The sequence below is a fragment of the Rhinopithecus roxellana genome, chromosome 21 (genome assembly GCF_007565055.1).
Source record: "Rhinopithecus roxellana isolate Shanxi Qingling chromosome 21, ASM756505v1, whole genome shotgun sequence".
Lineage (NCBI taxonomy): Eukaryota > Metazoa > Chordata > Mammalia > Primates > Cercopithecidae > Rhinopithecus > Rhinopithecus roxellana.
The window spans coordinates 71,791,447-71,812,483 of record NC_044569.1 but is presented as its reverse complement, the minus strand read 5'-3'; the positions used below and the strand labels follow the sequence as shown (position 1 = coordinate 71,812,483).

General features: G+C 39.7%; 1 protein-coding gene across 3 annotated transcripts in view; it reads left to right on the top strand.

The window, feature by feature from the left end:
- Positions 1–21,037, top strand: part of ZNF521 (zinc finger protein 521) — a 293,389-nt gene that overhangs the window by 108,791 nt on the left and 163,561 nt on the right. For all 3 annotated transcript variants that reach the window (XM_030926147.1, XM_030926146.1, XM_030926148.1), the window contains one exon: positions 16,693–20,042. In XM_030926147.1, the coding sequence (XP_030782007.1) occupies positions 16,693–20,042 (3,350 nt within the window). The remainder of the gene's footprint in view (positions 1–16,692; positions 20,043–21,037) is intronic.

Here is a 21,037-nt window from a genome sequence, read left to right as displayed (position 1 = left end):
TAAAGGAACTCTCATCTTTGGAAGTGGGGTGGTATAAAGGGAGAGAGAGAGAGAGAGTGTGTGTGTGTGTGTGTGTGTACGTGTGCCCATGCATACACAGCTTGTGTGTTAGAATGTCTCTGGGAAAGTTGAAACCAGGAGGATTTCTGCATTGGCAGAGTAAAAACTGCCGGGGTATGGTGGGGTCCCCTGGACCTGCATCTGGCGGGGTAGGATGGCTATGATTTCCTTACTTACCACTGTTGGAAGGAAGGTAGTCTTGGAGTTTCTCAGTGGACCCTGGTGAGGACTCACCTGGGGGAGAGTGAGAAGGTGAAGGTGTTGGTGGTTCATTTGTCTGTGTCACATGTAAGTTTGGTGTTCTGAAACCAGTGAATTTATGCGGGTGAACAATAGATTCATATCATCACAGAGCTGAGTTTAAAAATGCTGTGAATCAGTATGCTCTGTTTTTATTTGCTTTTTCTAAGTATTTTGGTATTTGAGAAAACCCCTCCCCCCAAAAATCATCAAGTCCTCAATTTTACATTACAACGAAGTTCTCTAGACTTAAGACCAAGTCACATTAATTAGAACTTATTTCAATAATTTTAAAAAATTTATGAAAACAAGACACTTAGTGCTCACTTGGATGTGCCATATAGTAACAGTATTAATCAGTTGAATAATCCACATTAATCAGTCCTGCCTTGAAGTAAAATTATTAATCAGCTTGATGATCTAAGCAATCTTCTGAGGAAATGAGTTTGTCTTAGAATTTAAAAAGTGATCATGGAAAAATTGAAAAAGAAAGAGTTAGAAAGGAAACGAAGAAAGATACTCATTTCAGTTTTATTTCAGTTATTTTGACACCAGATCTTCTGCTGATATAGAGTGGCTCTGAGCTTTGATATCCAGTTCTGAACGAGTAATTTCCTCTTTTAATTGTGTCCTCTTCTGTCTAGAGAGAAAGTTGTGTGGCAGAGTGTCAGCAGCTGGGAAGAGATACCTCTTGAGTTGTCTCTTTTTTCTTTCCCTGAGGGAATGAAGTTGTTCTGGTACAGCATATAAGCTGAGGCCATATGTGACATTAAGTAGACTGAAATTGAGGCACGATACCATTTAATTTGGCTTTTTAAGCTAAACAAAAGGACAAGAAAAAAAAGTCAAACCAGTATTGACCACTGTGAAGAAAGATGATTGTTTTGATATAAATGTTCGGAGTTCCACAAATAATGTGGAAACTTAACCATAAGGGAAAATTGAGCTTATCTAATCAGATAAAGCATTCCCAAAATCTAGAGGTGATCTCCTCAAAATTAGTGCAAACTCTGTTGGGAAAGGAAGACTTGGGAATAGAAGATGGCAGTTAGGAGGAAGTGTTACAAAAGAAACATTTTCAGAAATTCTCTCATACCAAGAGATGATTATATCAATAGTTGATTTGGGGTTCTTTTGTTGAAGAAACCCCAAATCTAGTGAGAACATGTTGTAACATGATGGCATTGCGTATTTGAAGTGGAATCTCATCAGATTATGTCCCCTTTTAGTTGTAGCCTGCTTTGACATTCCGCAGCCCGTCCAAGGGGGCTGTGATGGCTTTGCACCAATTTTTCAGTTTGTCCCCTCCCACTCTCTCCATTTTGGCATGTCCTTTGTATTCACAGTATAGAACAAGAATCACCCGCTACATTCGATAGCTAAACAATGAGAAAAACCAAGCAAAACAAAATTTGTTCAAAAACAGGCCTTAGTTGTTTCCCAGTTTTAGCATTCATCACTGCAAAATTTAAATCTTATGCATCTAAATAATTGAATTCTCCCCTGTAAGAAAGAAATTACAAATTAAACTCATTGTGCAAGAAAAAATAACATATTCCTAGATCAAGCAAAACAAGCCAAAAAAAAAAAAAAAAAAAAAGGGATGTAGCAAATATATATGCCATGAAAGTTGGGAGTTTTTTAGGTGAGAGTTGGTGTTTGGAAGTCAACACCATAATCTTTGAACTTTCAATTACGTCTCTTGAAGGCTGAAAACTTGTAGGGTAAAATTTTTGGTTTCACCCTAAAATTTCCCCTTGTGTGGCTTGGCAAATGTGAAAGTTTGAGAACCTCAGGAAAATCATGTTGAAAGAACCTGCTCAGAAGAGATCAGGGGGTGTGGATTTGGTTGATGACACAGGCTACTGCGTCCTTACAGAGAATTGTTTGTCTTCCGTTTTTAGATGGCTTTAATTCCTCCAAATTGCTCCTTGAATAATAGGAAAAAGGCAATTTGAATTTCAGTGACAGATTGGACATAACAGGTTGCAACTATTAGGTCTAATTTTACCATACTGAGAAATAAAATTGCCTAAACATAAACATCGATCACTGATGCAGTAAATTAATTTGTACAGAAAAAGTAGTTTAACTGCAGTGCACATTAAACATAGAAAATTTTCAAAATTACTGCTCTCTGAATTAATTTGTACACTTGTTTACTTGTTAAAGGCACGCATAAATTCTTTTTTCTAAGGCAGTGTGGGTTTGACTAGAATAAGAAAAAAGTATAAAAAGTGAGAGGGACATACAGAGATGTGGAAGGCACACAAATTGGCCTGAATACTTACAAATAATATTTTTTCTTTCAATTTTGTTTTTAAATGCTCTTTAGAATGTGCATGGTTTTTGAATCTGTCCATAGGATCACTAAAGATGTACAGATTTTCCCCCTCATTATAACAAAGATAAATGTGAAGTTTTAATAGCCTTGACTTATGTTTGTTAAGAATTGAAGGTAGGAGTAATTAGAAGAGTTTTATGGTTTGGTTTCTTGGTGAGTATACATTCAAAGGTGTCCTAAGGCTTGGAACTGTTACATTTGTATTCATCAACAACCTGACCCATGCATTTCTTTGTACTTAACCATCTAAAAAAAAATCAGCGAGCATGTTTGCATTGTTCCCTGTAATTCTATTATGAGGAATGCATGGCAAACTTTGGATAGTATCTTTTTAGATTGTTCGAGCCACCATGGAACTGAAGCTGGCAATGCGGTACAGTTTGATAATATCTCCTGCCTACAGTTTTCAAGGACAGTGGTTCGATTCAAATACAATTCTGATAAGTGGCAGGTTTTCGTGTCTTTAATGCCTTGACAAGGGCATCACTCTCAGGAGAGGGAGGTGAAACCGTTTGGACGAGGATTCCGTTCCTGCCCCTTTGTGCTGACACACTAAGATAATGGACAATTAAGAGAGCCTTCACTGCAGGTGAAAGTGTGGGGTTATCACTAATATAAAGGAGCCCATGGGGTGCTGGGGTATGAAGGAGAAGAGGGATGGGAATTTTTAAAGGGAGTAGGAAACACACAGATGAGGCGCCTAATAACTGTTCACATATTGCACTTTTACCTGTAATAATGGTGAGTGATTGGAGTGTTCAGTGTTCCTTGCTTTAACTTCTTTTTTTTTAAATATCTGGTTCATTGCATATGACACAAAGTAGTGCAGAAAACGCGCCCCAGTGCTGGCCTGCCTGTCGAGGGGTAGGGGAGCCCAGATAAGAGAGAGATTTGTTTTGTGGAATCTGTCTTTTAGACCAGCTTCCATGGTCTGTTTAATCTAGGATAGTGGTTGTCAACCCAGCCTGCACCCTCTGTGGGTCTAAACTCTCGGAGAGTCTGATTTAATTGGCCTGAGGATGGATCCAGTACGTAATTTTAAAAGCTCTTTGGACGATTCCAATGTGTACTCGGAATCAAGGACCATCGTTGCTGAGTTTGTAACAGAAGATCAGGCTCTTCAACATTCAGGCTCCCTGGCAGATTGTGTGATGATTTAATAGATTCCAATAACAGTGTCTGTGTTGCTGTTAGAGAAGATGCGTGCTGCGTATGTTTCTAACAGCCCACTCGTGTTTATGTCGGTGTCGTGGGTGAGCGTTCAGGTATATCTGGGAAAAAGTTCCTTATCTCTTGACTGTTGTTCTCCATTTTCCCCTCCTCTCCTTTCGTTTCTGGGTTTTGTTGTTGCTGTTGTTTTTCCTTATAGATATTTGAAGGTACCACTTCCTGTGATGTCATGGATGAGTCACCTAGGAGTGGGGAGGAGTCTGATAAAGGCAGAAGTGCCTATGTGACGTCAGTGTCCGGCTGTGACGAGCAACTTTGTCCCTAGTCTTCTTACTCTGATGGGGGAGATGGGATGTTCTGTATGCATGCAAATTTGAGGGGCACTTCTGATACCACTTAGCACTGATAAAAGTGAGGCAGTCCAGAGTATTTCAAAACAGAGTGCAGAAGAGGTTAACTGATTTTCTTTTGACTTGAACTGTCATTTGTCTTTAACAGCCCTGAACAATAGAGTGCACTGCTTCTGATAAGTATGGGTTCTCCTCAGCCTGAAGAGATGTGTGTGATAAGATAAGATGACTTGAAAAAAACAAGAGCTTGAGGGAAAGGGACAGGAGGAGAGGGAGACAGAAAGTATGTTAACTGCTTTGACTGCAAAATACCCCCTGGTAGCCAGAGATAAGACACCTTGAGCTACTCAGAAGACCTTAAACAGGATGTAAATGAAGCCAATAAAAATCACTTGAGATCAAGCCCTCCTTCTCCTCACCCCTCCTATTTCCAGCTCTGACAGCAGAAGGCTTAATTTACTGTATGGCATACCACACTTACATTCTGAACCCCAGAAGTTGCAAGAAACCGATAGCCTGTTCAAAGAACAAAGAATTTCTAGAGAGGTCCAAACTTGAGGCATTTAATCAGCAATTCTAGCAGTGCCTCCCTGAGTGGAAAAAGAAAGTATTGCCGAATATAGGAAGCTCCCTTCGTCTTTTCTCAGTCCTTACTCCAGATATTCGTTTACTTTGTAGTTTTGTGACAAGCTTCTTTCTATGTTGAAATGGTTGGCAGGGTGACCTGCCTTTGATAGCGTATTGGTATTTCTCATCTAGCTAATGCAGCTTGAAAGTAATCATCAACAAAAGTTTAGCAGACAGACCTTTTCATGTGCACACTTGAAACACGGCTGTCTACTCAGAACTATGTTTCCTAAGCATGTAACACCAGCCTTTATGTACTTGGAACTATATAACTCTTCAAAAATGGTCACTCTCTTTTTCTGGAAATGTACAAGCTGCTGCCAACACTCTTACAGAGAGGAAGTTACTTGCTGGAGCTAATCGAGTATTTCACTGAAAAGATTTGAAATATGGAGTCCTACTCAAAGTTAAAGGATAGGAGGGCAAAGAATATAGTGATCTAATTTTCTTTCTGTAAAAGCCGCTTCTTGGAAGAACTGGGATTCAATTTGGTCTTTGAATAAGGGCGAGAAAGCCCTCCATCATTGATGTTCCATTACAGAGGAGCAAACACGGGAAAGGCACAGCCGAGTGCAGCAAACTTCAAGCAAGGACTTAGGTGATTCAGGGGAAAGAAAAGATTCTAAGGTGATTCTCAAGCTTGGGAACACAGGTGAAGACTCAGGAAACTTGCTAAAAAAAGAGGATTTCTGGACCCCATCCTCAGAAGTTCAGAGTCAGGAGGCGTGGGGTGGAGTGCAGGTGTCTGCATTTTTAACAGGCAGTTCAAGCAATTGGTCTGCTGGTGGTTGGTGGATTAGACTGAGAAATGCTGCCCTGCATCATCTGGCTGTGGTAGAGGGTCAGCCTTTGGTTTGTTGGGTACAACCAGGATAGCTGGAATGATAATTGAAGAAGGGTGGTTTAAGGGATAGGTGAGAAGGATCCTTCACTGGAATCAGTGGCAGGGAATATGTCCCTACAGGCAAGGGTGTGAGAGGAAAGTGAAGCTGACCACAGTGCCAGTTTGACTGTGCCTTTTCTTCTGCTTTGATTTGTCAAAACCTGATCCGACCATACCACCTTGCTCAAAGCAGAGGCTGGAAGAACAGGAGAGAGGCAAACAGACCCACTGTTAAGGAGATGTGTGTATATAGGATTTTTCTAGTCAATAGCCAGCAGTGAAATCAAATTAAGAAATTGACTGTCACGACTTGTTAATGGAGAGTTATACGTTTGTAGAGTTGTTAGGCCATTTTTGTTTTCTTCTGCATATGTGTGAATACATGCATCACTTAGCATGAATTAGTTTAGTAATATGAAAAACAAAATGAATTTTTTTTTTAAAGAAAAACAATATTAAACATCATTTTAGGTTTATTCATTTACCTGTAAAAACTCAGCCTTTGAGTTGTTGTTGTTGTTGTTTTAGTGGAGGAGAGTTTGGGAAGGATGGACTTTGAGGGTTTTCTCATATGTAGAGCCAAGGTGCCAGCCTGGGCACTGGGGGCTTGGGTGTGGGTTTCAGTGCCACTGTCAACTACTATTGTTAGTACAAGATTATAACATGTTACTCATCCTCGTTGACCTATTTGTTCATCTATAAAATTAGCACTTTTTTTCCCCTAAAGGCCCACATTTCTCACAGGTCTTAAATCTTATGTTTCATATATACATGAAAAGTTAGGAATGACAGCCTTGACTTTCTTTTCTCTGTGTAGGCTTCAATCACATTCACTCATTTTCTTTCCTTTGATCCCTAAAGTCAGACCCAGAGGTATGCACAATCCATGCCAAACAACAGGTCATCTTAAGAGAAAAGAGCAGAGCTCAGATGTGGAAGGAAGCTTTGTAAAGATTTCAGAGACCAGCCCTTTGGTACAGACAGCATTGAGTCAGTGAAGATTCTAAAACTGTGCTGGTAGGTTTCATATCTTTGAATATTAGCAACATGTCTCATTACTGTGGCCACACTGCCTTGGATTCTTTTCTTTTACATTATTTTGTTATTTTTAAAGTATCTTGGATGGAGGCAAAGTAAGATGCTAGTACACGGAGGTATCATGGGGTTTTTGAGGCCTGATTTGGTCACAGGTGTTGGAATATTTGCCAAGATGTATCATCTCAGATAATATATGTGTTATTTATATATAGACACACATATATAATTTAATAAAAATATGATTATAGATATTAATCAGTAGACAGTAGCATCGTAAAGTCTTCCCTTAGAGACATATTTCATCAAGACATGATTGTACAGATATTTAGTCCTATTAAGTGACAAATTACTATGATTAGCACTTTTGTAATGAGAGTTATCTACAATATTTGAAAAACTACTTTGGCATAAATTACTTAGTCTATTCTGAACATTTAGTCAACTGTGGATAAAAGCATGCAAGTGTACACATGCAGTGTGCCACAATTTTAACTGTACTGGTTCCCATAAATAAATTACCAGGGCTGTTACCAAGAAAAAAATAATGAAATGAACTGGCTTGGATGTTATCATCATATTCATTCTAAGGTAGAGATTCTAGGGAAGAGAAAAATCAAACCAAAAGTGAAAAATAAAACATAAAGGGCAAAGAGGGTACTTGGAAAGTCCTCAAATTGATAATTAGCCTTATTTTCAGAATGCTTCTTTTATATTTTGCTGAATTAGATACCTTTAAAAACTCTATAAATACATGTACTTGATATCATATGACCTGTGTAGAGGTATTTTGTCATACCCTAACTAAAGATTATTTTAAGAAAATAACTTTGGCTTTCCAGTTTATGTAGTACTTTTATAAACATTATCTCATTTGAAATAAAGGATTGTCTTACATCATTTGGGTTACTTGGAATCCAATCTCATTTTTCCATTTCAATTTTACCATGTAAGTGTTAATGTGAAAGGTAATAATTCTGTTGAAACACTATAAAAATTCTATTGTATAAGGCATATTAGTGATTGGCCCTACTGTAGACTCTTTCTTATGCGTGAAGTCTCAAGAGAGTCCAATATCCCTGAGTTGCCTTTTTAAATTTTTTTTTGAGACGGAGTCTCGCTCTGTCGCCCAGGCTGGACTGCAGTGGTGCGATCTCGGTTCACTGCAACCTCTGCCTGTCGGGTTCAAGCAATTCTCCTGCCTCAGCCTCGTGACTAGCTGGTACTACAGACACACGCTGCCACGCCCGGCTAATTTTTTGTATTTTAGTAGAGACGAGGTTTCACCATGTTGCCCAGGCTGGTCTTGAACTCCTGAGCTCAGGCAGTCCGCCTGCCTCAGTCTCCCAGAGTGCTGGGATTACAGGTGTGAGCCACCATGCCCGGCCCCTCATCGCTGAATTCTTTAATACCACTGTAGTATATAACTTCCTCATTAAATGCATAAAACTAAGGAGCAGACAACAGATATTACTTTGAGTTGCAGCTGCTGGGTTGTTGGCTAGGTGTACTCACTAGCAATCTTAGTGGCTTTTTCACCCTAGCCTGACAACCTGTGTGAGTCAGTCTGTGCCTTAAAATTCAAAATGATTATTTGCCACAGACCTTAACAATTCCTATCATTTGTTAGACACATGAATGTCCAAATCAAGATCTAGTACTGAGGTCAGCTGTAATACAAAGGCATATGGATAACTGTAGTAATAGTTCCCCCCCAATCTTTGTAACAGCTTTTTCTGCATTAGCAAACCATATTTATCACTTTACTGCACAATGAACCCACAGGGGGTGCTAATTGTTCATTAATTAAATTTTAGCCTTTCAACACTTTTGTATTCTCCAGTGGCCTTGTCTGCAGTGAAGTATACAGTGTGGCCTTTTCAGGCTGCCGAAAATTCGTGTTGGCGTTACTGCTGCCATGGATATAATACAGGTGAAAGTCAGCTCCAATAAATACCATTTCAGGACTGTTATAATTCCTGGTGACTGAAAGTTTTCCGGCCTTGGACCAAAGCCTACATGTTGGAAAAATAGTCAGTAAAGTCTAGTTTAACAAGACATAACATTCTGTTAGACCAGATGCTGCTTTGAAATAGAATTTGATTTCATTGTTTGAAAATTCTGGTGGTTTATGGCAGTTCTTCCAAAACCATTTACATGGTGGAATGAAGTGTCTAAGATCCAGCATTCCCTAACGAAGCCATTTCCAAACTTACTTTTCTCAGTGGAAGAATCCCCTTTACCTTCTGCTTCCCCAGTGAAGAAGTTAATTTAAAATCACTCATGATTAACTTGGTAGCATTGAGAAATTTACTGAGTATATTTTAAAAGTGTCGGTCATCCTTCAAAGCTCGAGACGTATATTTCACACAAGTGCAAAGGATTTTGAAGTGAAATAGAATTGGCCTCAAGGAATTTCTAAATAAGCCAAATAGTCACTTATAGAATGGTGCTGGCACTATGGAATGTGGCTTCTGGACTTGGAATGCAGGCCTTTTTGTTGTGTGGATTTTACAACACTAATGAATTAATCACAACTTGCCAGTGTGTGTAGCTATTAACAGATGAACTACTGCACATTGATTTTCAAGATATCTGTGAGTAGCATTCAGAAGATTTTTTCCTGGAATATTTTTGCTTGTTTATTTTTTTATTGTTAATAAATATTGTTATTTAAAAAGAATGATAATGTTGTTAATAAATTAATCCATATTTAATAACGATAATATTGTTTATTAAATTGTTATTTAAATAATATTGTTAAATAATTGTTCTTTATTTTTGTGTATTTTTATTTATAAACAAGAATGCCCTTTAAGTCACTAAAATTTTTTACAATCTCAGTATGAAAACTGCAACAACTAAATTGCAGTTAATTTTGATTCCTTTCTGCTGTTCTCACATTTATGAGTTATCATTTATCACTTATCACTTACAGGTAACTTTAGCTTTCGTAGTAGTAGTAATAATGTAATACATTTTTATATTTTAGCAGTACAGAAAACTCCTTCATATAATGTCATGTTTGATTCTTATAATACCTCATATGTTGAGGCAGCTGAAATTTTTCTGATATTATAGACAAGGAAATCAAAACTTCAAAAAACGTAGTTTCTAAAGTTCGTAAGCCAATATTAGACCTGAACACATAGTAGGTGCATAATAAATGTTGATTAAATCAATGAATTAAAGCAATGAAAAACTACTTAAAATTCTTTGTGATATGAGGTCATATATAAACACAAGAGTACACAGTAACTAATAAATGCCTTCTAACTCAAAATAGTAGAGAAAAAAAAGAATGCAGACTCAGGAAATCCACTCTGGTGATGTCTGTCATTATTCAAGGAAAGATCAACATGTTAAACGGTTTAGAACACCCTCAGTCACAGCACTGTAAACAGATGTGTAATACACAGTTGCCAATTATTGAACGCCAAGAGGTGGGTGCTTATCATTAGTTATATATATTTTTAAGTGAGCCGAAAGATAGAAAAAGAAAAGCAGTTCTCACCCCCCACATAATTGGAAACCACTTTTCCTTCTGTCTGGCTTCAGAAACACAATGTCTTGATTTCCGTGCGAGAGATGATGACTGTTCTTTAACTGGTTTCACGTCAGCTTTTTCCTCTGATTGGAGAGGTGAAGTTAAGTGTGAACTGCTTAAGAATGCACTGTTTTCTATTTAATTTGGCTGCAGAAGATGGAATTCATTGAGCTCCGTCTGTTCAAATGAACTTTAAGCAACAGCAAGCAAAACATTTGTACTTCTCTCTGCACATGCAGTCGAAATGTGTCTGCTGAAAGAATGAATGTAAAGCCCAGGATTACCTAAGGAGAGCCATGGAGATGTGATAACAACTCCTTATCTCTTTGTTGGCTCATCTGAAGTGTTAAAGTGTTGTTGAGGGAAAGCGAGCCTCTTTTTTACTAGGGAGTATTGAGGGCAAAAAAAAAAAAAAAACCCAAAAACCAAAAAACAAACAAACAAACAAAACCTCTAAGCTTGAGCGCTGATATCTGGAATTCACCTTAAGACTGTTAAAAAATGTGCACCACCAATTCCCGCTCCGCACAGCTGCTGTTATTAATGGGTGACCACCCTTTTTCCTCATAACCTAACTGTTAATTCATTTAATTGGTCCTTCTAGAACAGTTCGAAATATTACAGAATTTAAAAGCATCTGCGAATTATAAATAATTTTAAAGTTCACATTTCTCATTTGAACACTCAGTAAAGGGTATTCGTTTTCAGGTAGTTAAATAAGTTATATGACAAAGGAGTAAATTTAATGTGGAGCTGCTGATTTTTTTTTTTAAAAGAAGCATCATAGTTATTAACGTTGCAGCTTTTCTAAAACTGTTGACATTTCTATGGAGAATGAAGGGAAGCAATTGCATAATAATGCATAATAGTTTTTTTTTTTTTTTAGCATGACCTTATCTTTTAGCAATTTAAATCATTGCTTTAAAAATGTATTTTGTAATTTGGTTAGTAGAGGATTTTAAATTTGATGGTGTAAAATTGTTACTGTGTGGCATTGAAGCAACATGACAAACACCCTTGTTACCTGTGTCTATTAAACATGCATTTCAAAATATTGTCCTCTTTAAGTAGAGCCCGACTTCTCTTAGCGTTTGTGCACACCTGTGTATTTCCCCCAGGAGTTTCAGCTTATATTAAAGTGTCTCAGGTAGCTAATGACTGAAAAAGTACTGTAAATTCTATTTAGTAAGAAATTTCAGAACTGCTCCTATAACTTGCTGGCAGAAGTAAAGAATTATGTAAGGCAAGTGGGGGAAACCTGAAATGTTTTGGTCTCAAGTCTTACCCTATTGTTTGACCCTCAAAAAAAAAAAAAAAAAAATCTGCTGAATTAACTTACCATGATGCTAAATAATGCAATGATTGTATTGCTCATGTTTTAAGGAGAAGAGAGGTGTAAACCACATTCTTGGCTTCAGAATTCCATAGAAAAACACTTGTGCCAAGGGTTACTTGCCTGTAAAGACCCAATATTATATCCCGTGTTTGATAATTTAAGGCTTGGAACATGGTAAGCATGGATTTATGGTCCATTAACATTTAGATATCACCAACTGATTATCTTTTATTTTCTTGCTAGCTGCATATACAACTGTGAACGCTAAAGGCACTGTAGATTGCCATTGAGTCAGTCCTTAAAACTAATATTCCAGAGATTGCATTAAAGGAAAGAAAATATTAAAATCTGTTTATACTATACTCATAGAAGCTTACACATGGAAACAGAAATACATGCAACACATATAAATCTTTTTGTTTACATATGCAGCTTTTCTTCCAGCCATGATAAGGTGCTCTAGAAACATTCACTAATCTTTGTAACACCCCAGAGGGTAAGTAGCAAGAATTATTATCTTCATATTGCAGGTGAAATACCTAGGTAGGGGCAGATTAAATGACTTGGCCAGGTCACTCTCTAAGTCAGTTATGAAGCTAGAAATAAAACTCCAGACTCTTGACTTTTAGTTCCTACACAAGTACCAGACCCATCAATATTTGTGCTTCTCCTCACTTGAAAAGTAACCATTGATATAAATCCTGTCCCTGTTAAGGAAATCTTGCTGTGTGGCCCTGGCGCACATGATACTGAGTCCCTGATGGGCAGTTAAGAGGGTACTCTGCTGTTGCAATGAACAAGCTCAGGGAGCAAAAGGATATTGCTAAGGCAATTTCTTGCAGACCGGGCCCTATGAAGAACATTATCAGAAGTTTCCATAACTTCAGAGAAAGTATTTTCATCTGCTTTCTTACATTAGTTTCTCTTGAATAATTTCAGATTGCCCCTAGTGTTGGAATCAATCTTCTGAAAGGCTTGGTCCCTGTCCTCAGGAAGTGTGTGTCCTACACAAATTAAGACCTGCTTAATCATAAACAAAGTAAGCATTGACATTAGTCTAACCCTCCTGCACATATTCTCTTCCTCTCTCTTTGATCTTATTTTTTAATTTCTGGCTAATTTGATTAGTCTTGAACACGAGCGAGTGGCCAGAACCCTCAGCATTTCTCTTCCACAATGGCAGGCCGTAAACTGAGACTGTCAGACCCTCATTTGTGTGCTTGTCTGTCCATCAGCAGGAGCTGGGATCAAATCACGTCCAGTCTCTGCTTCCTCCTTCCCAGGCTGGCACATGAAGGGCTGATGGCTCACGTCACAAAGGTACTCTGTGTTCTGGTGCCTTTTTTCTGTGGAATAACTCCTTCTAGTATGACTTCACTTTTCTGTTAGTGAGCACTTTCCCCCATAAATATGCCTGAACAGGTGTTAACTCTGCTGCTAACTGAGTTTCCAGCTGTCCTCCTCCAACACAGACCCAGCAAAATCTGTTGTTTCGTCCTTTTAGGCAGACTAGAGAAGCGCCGAGCCTGAGATGGAGGTCTTCCTTGCAGGATATGGCCGTTCTGCTGCCAGAAGATGGTCCGGAAAGCCTGGCTGGCTAACAAAGACAGGCCTTCAGCGGCTGGGTGTAGTTCCAGTTCTGCATCCCCTTTGGCAGAAACACAGAGGCTGCTGCAGTGTGGCCAGCCAGCGAAATTAGGAAATAAGGACCTCTTTTATTTACTCAGGCTGCTGAATCATGGGCATTCCTGTCTGCTTGGAGAAAAGTCAGGCGGCTCTACTTTCCACTGAAAGTCTCAGGAGTGTTGGAGACTTTCATCTCGGAGTGTTCACACACTTGTTTTAATGTGCTTTATGGAAATGGTGAAACTCAGCAAGTACAGTTGCTGTAGAAAAACATCTGCACTAACCATGCACACACATTTGCATCTTTAAATAGACTTTTTAGGCCACGGAGCTGGTTTCCAGCAAAGCTTTTTCGGCAGTAAGAGCTACAGCTCTTGGAGAGTCAGCTCAAGTGAAGTGACTGGTTTCAAAAATTAAAATTTAACATGGACATGTTAAGTATTTCACATTGAAATGCAGAAAACTTGCCATCACACAGAAAGACAGTCCCTGCAAGTAGCACTTAGTGCCGAGGGGAAAAAAAGTTAAAGTTGATTCAGGAATCTGAGTTGAAAGAATCCTCTACAGTTTCGTCCACGTGTAAAAAGAAATTGACATCGTTTAAACCTAGATTCACCATTTAAGCATAGTTTGCGCTGTGGCTGCCAAAAAGCCTAAGTTAATGGGGATGGATAACTCTCAAAGACTTAGGTAGACCTCAGAGTATGTTGGCGGGGAGACCATCACCACAAAAGTCTTGGAGGAGTCTGATACCTGAAGAGCGTGGACCAACCCACTGGGAGTAGTGAGTCCCTGTGTGTTCTTGGGAGAATATGATCCATTTACAGTGCTGGCAAATGAGAGTTTTACATTTTATATTTTAAAACAGAAATCAGCCTTTCAGGGAAACTTTATTTTTCTAAAAATATCATTCCTTGCTCAAACTATTTTCTTCCGCTCGATCCCCAAGCGTTATGGCTTCTACAGAGGGTTTGTGTAATTTCCTTTACAAAGACGTGTAATGGGGACTGGAGAGAAGAAGGAAAAGGTTTCTAGCTCTCTTGAATCCTAGTTAAAACCTTGATCCTAACCTTCAGTTCACTTGACATGTCACTGAAATTTACAAGCTTAGGAGAACAGTTATATAATAGATATAGTCAGGCATGGACCACAGACAAGAAGCTGATTTAAGCATGGTGTTAGGGATTGCATAATTTGTATAATGGTCCATTGCTCTATAATTCTTTATGTATTTGTATAAAAATATATCATACCTGGACACAATCTGCAATTTAATAATAAATTCACTTGCTCAATTTTCAGGCTCAATAGTTACATCCTTCTAGGCTAGATGCATTACAGATTCTGATTCACTGTTTTCCCCAAATATATAAATGAGAAGATGTGTTTGAAAATATTTTAAAAAATGAAATAGCAGGATTTAAGCCTAAAAGATAAATGTGAAATGTGGTAGATTTTACCTAGAATGTTGAGCACATTTAATAGATAGCCTTTTTTTTTTTTTTTTCAATTAGGGTAAATATTTGAAATTTTGATTTGTTTCAGGTATATTAGCTTTAGGTGACAACACTTTTTTAAGGGGAAAACTAGATCATTATTGAGTTTTTTTGCTTTTAGTTAAAAAAATTTTTTGTGTGTGTTGAGTGGTGAGTTGAGTTTATCTGCATATGTTCCTGGTGTATTCACTTTAAGTAGAAATCACATCCACATCCATCAGACCCTTTCTTATGCTGGAAACATGTTGGGTTATAGAGTCATATAAATGAGGATGCAAAATCGTGCGGTTTTCAACTTGTACGGCGACGCTTTGTTGCAGTGGGCAGGGATCCAGGAATGGTGTTTGGTTGTTTTCTCAGAGTGAGAGGGTTGCCATCTGGCATTGATAGTGAGATGGTGTTGTCATCAGTTTCTAGATGCAGGAAAGGAATGATCCTCATCTGTTTCCTGTGGATAAGGAAGAGGCTGACAATCTAGTAAAATCTTGTTACCTTAAAGAAAGCAGACATGGAATTCGTTTACATAATGCTTACCAGTTTCTACTTTTATGTTAATCATTTAGCTTGCTAGTGAACTTCAGCTTTGAAGAATTTAAAAATGTATTTGATCATACTCTAATTGAATACCATTAGAATATTCTAATAATGCTCTAATTGAGCCTCTTATTCTAACTGAAACACTATCCCCACCAGCTCCACTCCATGGTCTTTACTTGTATGTTTTTTTGAAAAATCGTGCTCCTTTGGAGAGTGAAAAGCTTTTAAAATTTCTTCTGATCTTGAACAATAGGTTGTGAAAAGCAAAAAAGAGGTTTCACAACCTGTTTTGAGATGGTCTTATTTTCCACTTGGATATCAAGAAGGCAACAGAAATAACAGCGCACATTTGCTAAGAAAATAGTTTTTAAAATCACCTAATACAAGGTAACGTTCCTTTATGGATAACTTGCTAACTTTATATCTGGCTCTCAGTCTTGTTTGTCTTCTTTTTGTCACTCATAAATCTTTCAGCATTTACCATAATCATTTATCACTTTTCCTGTTTCCAGTTTTTCGCAAGTTGCTTTGTCTCTGCTCACCTCAAAGTGCAGGTCCTGTTTAGCTAAGGAAGTTCAGGCTGCTGAAGCTTTTGCAAAAGGAAGATATGGTGGGCCACCTCTTGAACTTTCCAAACAAAATACACTATTAAAATCTGGCCCTTGTGAAACTCTCATTTTTTCTTGATCCTAGCTGATCCTAGCTACATGTAATATCTAGCAGTACCCTTCTAACATGTAATAATCCATTTTCTGGCCTATGGTATTCGAATTTCAGTTATTGAAGAAATCCTGGTTGTCTTTCATTACACAAGACATAATTATTATTGTGTTTTCTGTCTTCTTTCATGTGCTTACTTTTTAATACTTTTTTGCTGAAAGCAATAAGGTCTGTATCAATAAGAACCCCATAAAAGATTTTGGTCTTCAGAATTGCCTTTTTATATAAAAACAAGCAAAATGCAGAGGGAATTTTTTATTAAATATTAGACATCTGGGTTGACTGCATTAATTTTAAATCATTCCTGTAATATTTCCTCTTTTCATTTGGTTCTTCAGATGCTCACATAATATGCAAATCATTTTAGAATGAATACAAAAGAAACATTAAATATATTAAAATCTGCATTTTAATAAAATTGTCAATGTGTAATATATACCTTGCTTCTAAGGAAGAATGATAAAAAGTAATAAAAGGGTAATTTAGACATAGAACTATTTAATATCCTCTTATATTTTACAACTCAACAAAAAGTAAATGCAGAATAACTGCTTTGGGCTCAGATTTGAAAATGTCTCGCTCAAATATTCTCTCTTTCATTTCTTTTTTTTCTTGAAAGGTTCAAGAGGGTCCAACCATGTGTGCTGGTTGAAATGGTACGGTAAACTCACTCTTGAATCTCAACATGTCAGATGAAATGTGTCATTGCTTCTTGTTGCAGATGGAGTGGATGTTGAAGATGATCCGACTTGCTCTTGGCCAGCTTCCTCACCTTCCAGCAAGGATCAGACTTCCCCTAGTCATGGAGAAGGTTGCGATTTTGGAGAGGAAGAAGGTGGCCCTGGGCTTCCATACCCATGTCAATTCTGTGACAAGTCGTTTAGCCGCCTCAGCTACCTAAAGCACCATGAGCAGAGTCACAGCGACAAACTGCCTTTCAAATGCACCTACTGCAGTAGGCTGTTCAAACACAAGCGCAGCCGAGATCGCCACATAAAACTCCACACCGGGGACAAGAAGTACCACTGCAGTGAATGTGATGCTGCGTTTTCCAGAAGTGATCACTTGAAGATCCACTTAAAGACTCACACTTCCAACAAGCCATATAAATGTGCCATTTGTCGCCGTGGGTTTCTGTCCTCTAGTTCCTTACACGGACACATGCAGGTTCACGAGAGGAACAAGGACGGCTCCCAGTCTGGTTCCAGGATGGAGGACTGGAAGATGAAGGACACTCAGAAGTGCAGTCAGTGTGAGGAAGGCTTTGACTTCCCAGAAGACCTCCAAAAACACATTGCAGAGTGCCACCCCGAATGCTCCCCAAACGAGGACCGAGCGGCCCTCCAGTGTGTCTACTGCCACGAGCTCTTCGTAGAGGAGACCTCCCTCATGAACCACATGGAGCAGGTGCATGGCGGGGAGAAGAAGAACTCATGCAGCATTTGTTCTGAGAGTTTCCACACAGTTGAGGAACTGTACAGCCACATGGACAGTCACCAGCAACCGGAGTCGTGCAATCACAGCAACAGCCCTTCCCTGGTCACGGTGGGCTACACCTCCGTGTCCAGTACGACTCCAGATTCCAACCTCTCAGTGGACAGCTCAACCATGGTGGAAGCTGCCCCGCCAATCCCAAAGAGTCGAGGGAGGAAGAGGGCTGCTCAGCAAACCCCTGACATGACTGGTCCCTCGAGTAAACAAGCAAAAGTTACCTACAGCTGTATTTACTGCAACAAGCAATTATTTTCAAGTCTTGCAGTTCTGCAGATTCACCTGAAAACTATGCACTTAGATAAGCCAGAACAGGCCCATATTTGTCAGTATTGCTTGGAGGTCCTGCCCTCACTCTATAACCTAAATGAACATCTTAAGCAAGTGCATGAAGCTCAGGACCCAGGTCTGATTGTTTCTGCCATGCCTGCCATTGTCTACCAGTGTAACTTCTGTTCCGAAGTTGTCAACGACCTCAACACTCTTCAGGAACACATCCGATGTTCTCATGGATTTGCAAACCCTGCAGCTAAAGATAGTAATGCATTCTTTTGTCCCCATTGCTATATGGGGTTTCTCACTGACTCTTCCCTCGAAGAGCATATTAGACAGGTTCATTGTGACCTCAGTGGCTCCCGGTTTGGGTCTCCAGTGCTTGGGACTCCCAAAGAACCAGTAGTAGAAGTCTATTCTTGTTCCTATTGTACTAATTCACCAATATTCAACAGCGTTCTTAAGCTGAACAAACATATCAAAGAGAATCATAAAAACATTCCCTTGGCCCTGAATTATATCCACAATGGGAAGAAATCCAGGGCCTTAAGCCCCCTATCTCCTGTGGCCATAGAGCAGACATCTCTTAAGATGATGCAGGCAGTAGGTGCACCTGCACGTCCAGCTGGAGAATATATCTGTAATCAGTGTGGTGCTAAGTACACATCCCTAGACAGCTTTCAGACTCACCTAAAAACTCACCTCGACACTGTGCTTCCAAAATTGACCTGTCCTCAGTGCAACAAGGAATTCCCCAACCAGGAATCCTTGCTGAAGCATGTTACCATTCACTTTATGATCACCTCAACGTATTACATCTGTGAAAGTTGTGACAAGCAATTCACATCAGTGGATGACCTTCAGAAACACCTGCTGGACATGCACACCTTTGTCTTCTTTCGCTGCACCCTCTGTCAGGAAGTTTTTGACTCAAAAGTCTCCATTCAGCTCCACTTGGCTGTGAAGCACAGTAACGAAAAGAAAGTCTATAGGTGCACATCTTGCAACTGGGACTTCCGCAATGAGACTGACTTGCAGCTCCATGTGAAACACAACCACCTGGAAAACCAAGGGAAAGTGCATAAGTGCATTTTCTGTGGTGAGTCCTTTGGCACCGAGGTGGAGCTGCAATGCCACATCACCACTCACAGTAAGAAGTACAACTGCAAGTTCTGTAGCAAAGCCTTCCATGCGATCATTTTGTTAGAAAAACACTTGCGAGAAAAACATTGTGTATTCGAAACCAAGACACCCAACTGTGGAACAAATGGAGCTTCTGAGCAAGTGCAGAAAGAGGAAGTGGAGCTGCAGACTTTGCTGACCAACAGCCAGGAGTCCCACAACAGTCACGATGGGAGCGAAGAAGACGTTGACACCTCTGAGCCTATGTACGGCTGCGACATTTGTGGGGCAGCCTACACTATGGAAACTTTGCTGCAGAATCACCAGCTCCGAGACCACAACATCAGACCTGGAGAAAGTGCCATCGTGAAAAAGAAAGCTGAGCTCATTAAAGGGAATTACAAGTGCAACGTGTGCTCTCGAACCTTCTTCTCCGAAAATGGCCTCCGTGAACATATGCAGACCCACCTAGGCCCTGTCAAACACTACATGTGCCCTATTTGCGGAGAGCGGTTTCCCTCCCTTTTAACTCTTACTGAACACAAAGTCACGCATAGTAAGAGTCTTGATACTGGAAACTGCCGGATTTGCAAGATGCCTCTCCAGAGTGAAGAGGAGTTTTTAGAGCATTGTCAAATGCACCCTGACTTGAGGAATTCCCTGACGGGCTTTCGCTGTGTGGTGTGCATGCAGACAGTGACCTCCACCTTGGAACTCAAAATCCATGGGACATTCCACATGCAAAAGACAGGGAATGGGTCTGCAGTTCAGACCACAGGGCGTGGCCAGCACATCCAAAAACTGTACAAGTGCGCATCTTGCCTCAAAGAATTCCGTTCCAAGCAAGATCTGGTGAAACTTGACATCAATGGCCTGCCATATGGTCTATGTGCTGGCTGCGTGAATCTCAGTAAGAGCGCCAGCCCAGGCATTAACGTCCCTCCCGGCACGAATAGACCAGGCTTGGGCCAGAATGAGAATCTGAGTGCCATCGAGGGGAAAGGCAAGGTGGGGGGACTGAAGACGCGCTGCTCTAGCTGCAACGTTAAGTTTGAGTCTGAAAGTGAACTCCAGAACCACATCCAAACCGTCCACCGAGAGCTCGCGCCAGACAGCAACAGCACACAGTTGAAAACGCCCCAAGTATCACCAATGCCCAGAATCAGTCCCTCCCAGTCGGATGAGGTAACTCGCCTTTTTTAATGTTTGCTATTTAACCTCCTCAAGAAATGGTCCCTACTTTACGTTTACACTCTCCACAGCTTTATTTGTTGTCATGGGCCAAAAGATGCTTAGATTGAAATGCAATGGGTTTTTTTCCCCCATAGCCATTAGCTAGCAATTACTTGCTTCTTGATAAGCAGCATTTTGGCTTGAATGGTGCAAAATAGGACTAATTCCAGTCTCCCTAGGATATTGTCTTCTCTATGACTGAAGAGACCAGCGCTCATGCCAACACTACTGAGATCTGGAATCTCAGCATAGCTTCACCGTGAGTTGAAATCCCCAGCTATGACTTGTGTGTATGGCAGAGAGATAATGACACAAAAGTAAGATGCTATGAGCCAACATCCTGGCTTAGAGTAAATTAAAAAGAATATATATATTTGGGTATAACAAATTGGGTCGAGGTGGCTTTTTAATACCATGTTGTCAACACTCACTGTTTTTCTTTGTCTTCTGGGCAGTGAGGAAAATACTTCCTCACAACAGGATTTTTAAAAAGCCCCTACCCTACATTTATTAAGCACCGCATGCCCATTATTCTGTTTAAAGACACTATGCCTGAGTTTGAGATCTACTCTCTGGGTGTCAAAATTAATATTTGTGGGGTTTTTTTCTCCTTAGTTTCAGAGTAGTTTTCTGGTTTCTTTGCCACGATGACAAGAAACAAGTTCATTTACAATGAAATCATTTCATAAGTCATCATTTCTTTAGAAGCTGAGCAGAGGATGGCTCATTGTAATATTTCTTCATGCTTTATCACCTGGTTTCTAATAGCTCTTTCCACTTCCCTACCTGCCCCTATCTGGAGATCCATCCAAATGAAAACCCCAGGGAGATCCTTCTCCCTTCACTTTGGGGTTAGTGCATTTTCCTTATCTTGTCTCTGCACTCACACCCCAGTGGAGGCCCCCCTGTGGCTCCCTGCAGATAGCCATCAGTCAGCTGGCAGGGGA